The 5,000-nt window shown below is 35.8% G+C and overlaps 1 protein-coding gene across 1 annotated transcript in view; it reads right to left on the reverse strand.

The window, feature by feature from the left end:
• Window positions 1-288: 288 nt before the first annotated feature.
• LOC137618515 (PWWP domain-containing DNA repair factor 4-like) overlaps window positions 289-5,000 on the reverse strand; it is a 27,958-nt gene continuing 23,246 nt past the window's right edge. Inside the window, exon 2 of the mRNA XM_068348674.1 lies at window positions 289-2,846. Coding sequence (XP_068204775.1) covers window positions 289-2,846 — 2,558 coding nt within the window. The remainder of the gene's footprint in view (window positions 2,847-5,000) is intronic.

A 5,000-nucleotide genomic window follows, 5' to 3' on the forward strand; every position in this document is an offset into this window, starting at 1 on the left:
TAGAATATACTTTTAATGTTTGAGACTCATTTCTATCTCATTTTTATTCATCATCAAATTATCCATATTGACGTAAAGGAAAAATCACCGACAAGGATAAAAGCCCAACTTTGAAGTCAGTTTTGCTCCTGAAGGGTTTGAAAGGGAATATTTATATATCTTTCTTTCCTCGTTTCAATCCCTTTCTCTCATATTACCAAGATGAAATCTAGAGAAAAAAAGAAAGGAATCCTTAATCAGGCTGAGTGCCATCGCTTGGAAATCTTTTTCCGCGCCTCAATCCATCGTCTATCGCGTGTAGGAGGGAAAAATAGATCTCTTTTTCCGTGACTTCTTCCCTCGACCATCGCGTATAGAAGGAGAAACTACATCTTTTATTCGCGACTTCTTCCCTCGACCATCGCGTATAGAAGGAGAAACTACATCTTTTATTCGCGACTTCTTCCCCCGACCATCGCGTATAGAAGGAGAAACTACATCTTTTATTCGCGACTTCTTCCCCCGACCATCGAGTATAGAAGGAGAAACTACATCTTTTATTCGCGACTTCTTCCCCCGACCATCGCGTATAGAAGGAGAAACTACATCTTTTATTCGCGACTTCTTCCCTCGACCATCGCGTATAGAAGGAGAAACTACATCTTTTATTCGCGACTTCTTCCCCCGACCATCGAGTATAGAAGGAGAAACTACATCTTTTATTCGCGACTTCTTCCCTCGACCATCGCGTATAGAAGGAGAAACTACATCTTTTATTCGCGACTTCTTCCCCCGACCATCGAGTATAGAAGGAGAAACTACATCTTTTATTCGCGACTTCTTCCCTCGACCATCGCGTATAGAAGGAGAAACTACATCTTTTATTCGCGACTTCTTCCCCCGACCATCGCGTATAGAAGGAGAAACTACATCTTTTATTCGCGACTTCTTCCCCCGACCATCGAGTATAGAAGGAGAAACTACATCTTTTATTCGCGACTTCTTCCCTCGACCATCGCGTATAGAAGGAGAAACTACATCTTTTATTCGCGACTTCTTCCCCCGACCATCGAGTATAGAAGGAGAAACTACATCTTTTATTCGCGACTTCTTCCCTCGACCATCGCGTATAGAAGGAGAAACTACATCTTTTATTCGCGACTTCTTCCCCCGACCATCGCGTATAGAAGGAGAAACTACATCTTTTATTCGCGACTTCTTCCCCCGACCATCGAGTATAGAAGGAGAAACTACATCTTTTATTCGCGACTTCTTCCCTCGACCATCGAGTATAGAAGGAGAAACTACATCTTTTATTCGCGACTTCTTCCCTCGACCATCGAGTATAGAAGGAGAAACTACATCTTTTATTCGCGACTTCTTCCCCCGACCATCGAGTATAGAAGGAGAAACTACATCTTTTATTCGCGTCTTCTTCCCTCGACCATCGAGTATAGAAGGAGAAACTACATCTTTTATTCGCGACTTCTTCCCTCGACCATCGAGTATAGGAGAAACTACATCTTTTATTCGCGACTTCTTCCCCCGACCATCGAGTATAGAAGGAGAAACTACATCTTTTATTCGCGACTTCTTCCCCCGACCATCGCGTATAGAAGGAGAAACTACATCTTTTATTCGCGACTTCTTCCCCCGACCATCGCGTATAGAAGGAGAAACTACATCTTTTATTCGCGACTTCTTCCCCCGACCATCGAGTATAGAAGGAGAAACTACATCTTTTATTCGCGACTTCTTCCCTCGACCATCGCGTATAGAAGGAGAAACTACATCTTTTATTCGCGACTTCTTCCCCCGACCATCGCGTATAGAAGGAGAAACTACATCTTTTATTCGCGACTTCTTCCCCCGACCATCGAGTATAGAAGGAGAAACTACATCTTTTATTCGCGACTTCTTCCCTCGACCATCGCGTATAGAAGGAGAAACTACATCTTTTATTCGCGACTTCTTCCCCCGACCATCGAGTATAGAAGGAGAAACTACATCTTTTATTCGCGACTTCTTCCCCCGACCATCGCGTATAGAAGGAGAAACTACATCTTTTATTCGCGACTTCTTCCCCCGACCATCGCGTATAGAAGGAGAAACTACATCTTTTATTCGCGACTTCTTCCCTCGACCATCGCGTATAGAAGGAGAAACTACATCTTTTATTCGCGACTTCTTCCCCCGACCATCGAGTATAGAAGGAGAAACTACATCTTTTATTCGCGACTTCTTCCCCCGACCATCGCGTATAGAAGGAGAAACTACATCTTTTATTCGCGACTTCTTCCCCCGACCATCGCGTATAGAAGGAGAAACTACATCTTTTATTCGCGACTTCTTCCCCCGACCATCGAGTATAGAAGGAGAAACTACATCTTTTATTCGCGACTTCTTCCCTCGACCATCGCGTATAGAAGGAGAAACTACATCTTTTATTCGCGACTTCTTCCCCCGACCATCGAGTATAGAAGGAGAAACTACATCTTTTATTCGCGACTTCTTCCCCCGACCATCGAGTATAGAAGGAGAAACTACATCTTTTATTCGCGACTTCTTCCCCCGACCATCGAGTATAGAAGGAGAAACTACATCTTTTATTCGCGACTTCTTCCCTCGACCATCGCGTATAGAAGGAGAAACTACATCTTTTATTCGCGACTTCTTCCCCCGACCATCGAGTATAGAAGGAGAAACTACATCTTTTATTCGCGACTTCTTCCCTCGACCATCGAGTATAGAAGGAGAAACTACATCTTTTATTCGCGACTTCTTCCCTCGACCATCGCGTATAGAAGGAGAAACTACATCTTTTATTCGCGACTTCTTCCCTCGACCATCGCGTGTAGAAGGTAAAACTAGATCGTCAACATTTTTTGCGATGGAGTAAAAGGCAACGAAGGTGTCATAAAAGTTGCATGAATAATGATGTTGTAAAGGTCAGAGGAGGCCTTCCTATTATGCTAATGAATGTCCTTTATCCTCTTTGTTCTCGCTTTGTTTTTCTTGTTGTTGTCTGTCATTTATTATTCATCTTTATATTCCTAATCTCTAAATTTTTTTTGTTTGCTATAATTTTCTGTTTCGCCTTCTCTTTATGGATAAGTGATTAAAGATATATATATATATATATATATATATATATATATATATATATATATATATACATATATGTATTTATATATATATGTATGTATATGTATATATATACATATATATATATATATATATATATACATATATATATTTATATATATATATGTATATGTATATGTATATATATACATATATATATATATATATATATATATATATATATATATATATATATATGTATATATATAGATTCATATGTATGTGTGTATATATGTACACAAACTCATACATACACACACACACACACATATATATATATATATATATATATGTATGTATGTATGTATATACACACATATATATACACATACATACATACAAATTATTGTTTTTTCTCATAATCACATCACTCTAAATATCACACCATTATGTTTTGCCAATTTGAAAAAAAAATACTTGAGCAATGTAATTATGAAAAGAGGCCTGTCCATAGATTCAGAATCTACTAGACGCCAGGAACCAAATAATACCATCCCCTTGACCTAACAAATTAGAAAATAACAGATAACACAAAGATAACATTATGTTCTTATCCTCAATGATCAGATATCATAATTTATAAACTCGTTATGGAGTCTATACCACACCATTATAGAAATGAATGTTGTTTTCCAGTTCGAAAACCTCCAGAGATCGAGTCCATTCCAGTGACAGCTTACATTGGTTTTCCAGTCAAAATTTCCTATAAAAATGATTCAGTCAAAAGAAGATGACGCAAGTTGGTGGTTCTTACGATATATGGCAACGATTCACTAATGCTTTTTTGGAGCTGTGGAACAAATGTTTTTGAACTGCAAAGAAAAAATATATTGAGAATGCTAAAGGTGAGGATTCTTATGAAGGAAATATTGTGTAAGGAAGAATATACATACTTTACTTACACATATATACAGTTATGTATACATACATACACACACATATTATCTGAAAATGTTATATATATATATATATATATATATATATAAAATGTGTGTATGTGTGTGTTTGTAGGCGCATGTGTGTAACATTAGGAATTCAATTTTCTAAATAGAAGTATAAAATGTAAATACACCAAAGCTCTTAATATGTAGAGCACATGACTTTATAAGGAGTCTTTTATGTCTTTCACTTCAATTGAATAATGCAACAAACATATTTCAACAACTGCATGGTGGGAACCTTGGACGAATGTACATTTAAAAAAGTACTATTCTATTCTATTTTTGGCTTTGACATTATATTGACTTATTCATATCACAGCAACATTTTAAATTGACTTCGGAGATTTTTTCAGATTCATCAAAATGTTTCTCATAGAATATTCCTTTTTATTACCGTCAATATGTAGAACAAAATTCCTGGAATGGAAAAATGATCGATTAGAAAGGAAAAATGAAAATGGAAAATCTTCTATAAATTGTAAGCACAGCATTTCACAGAATTGGTTCGTCGTATACCAAAACAGTAATTCATAATAACTTTAGATATTGTGGAATATATTGTCTCTTTTCCAGTAGGCCTAATTTTGACAATGTATTATTTTGTTAATACCTATTTATATGGAATCAACAAGAAACTGACTATATAGGGATCCCCTTCTGAATATATTTGATAAATATATTTATCTTTTTGTTTCAGGTCCGAAGATAGATGTCATCAGTTCTAAGTCGTAAGTACTAACTCTTATCAAGTCTTTTCAATTTTTATTTTGTGGGTATATATATATGTATATATATATATATATATATATATGTATATATATATATATATATATATATATATATATATATGCATACATATATATATAATATATATATATATATATATACATATATATATGTATATATATGTATACGTATATTTATATTTATATATAT

The sequence above is a fragment of the Palaemon carinicauda genome, chromosome 24 (assembly GCF_036898095.1).
Source record: "Palaemon carinicauda isolate YSFRI2023 chromosome 24, ASM3689809v2, whole genome shotgun sequence".
Taxonomy (NCBI): domain Eukaryota; kingdom Metazoa; phylum Arthropoda; class Malacostraca; order Decapoda; family Palaemonidae; genus Palaemon; species Palaemon carinicauda.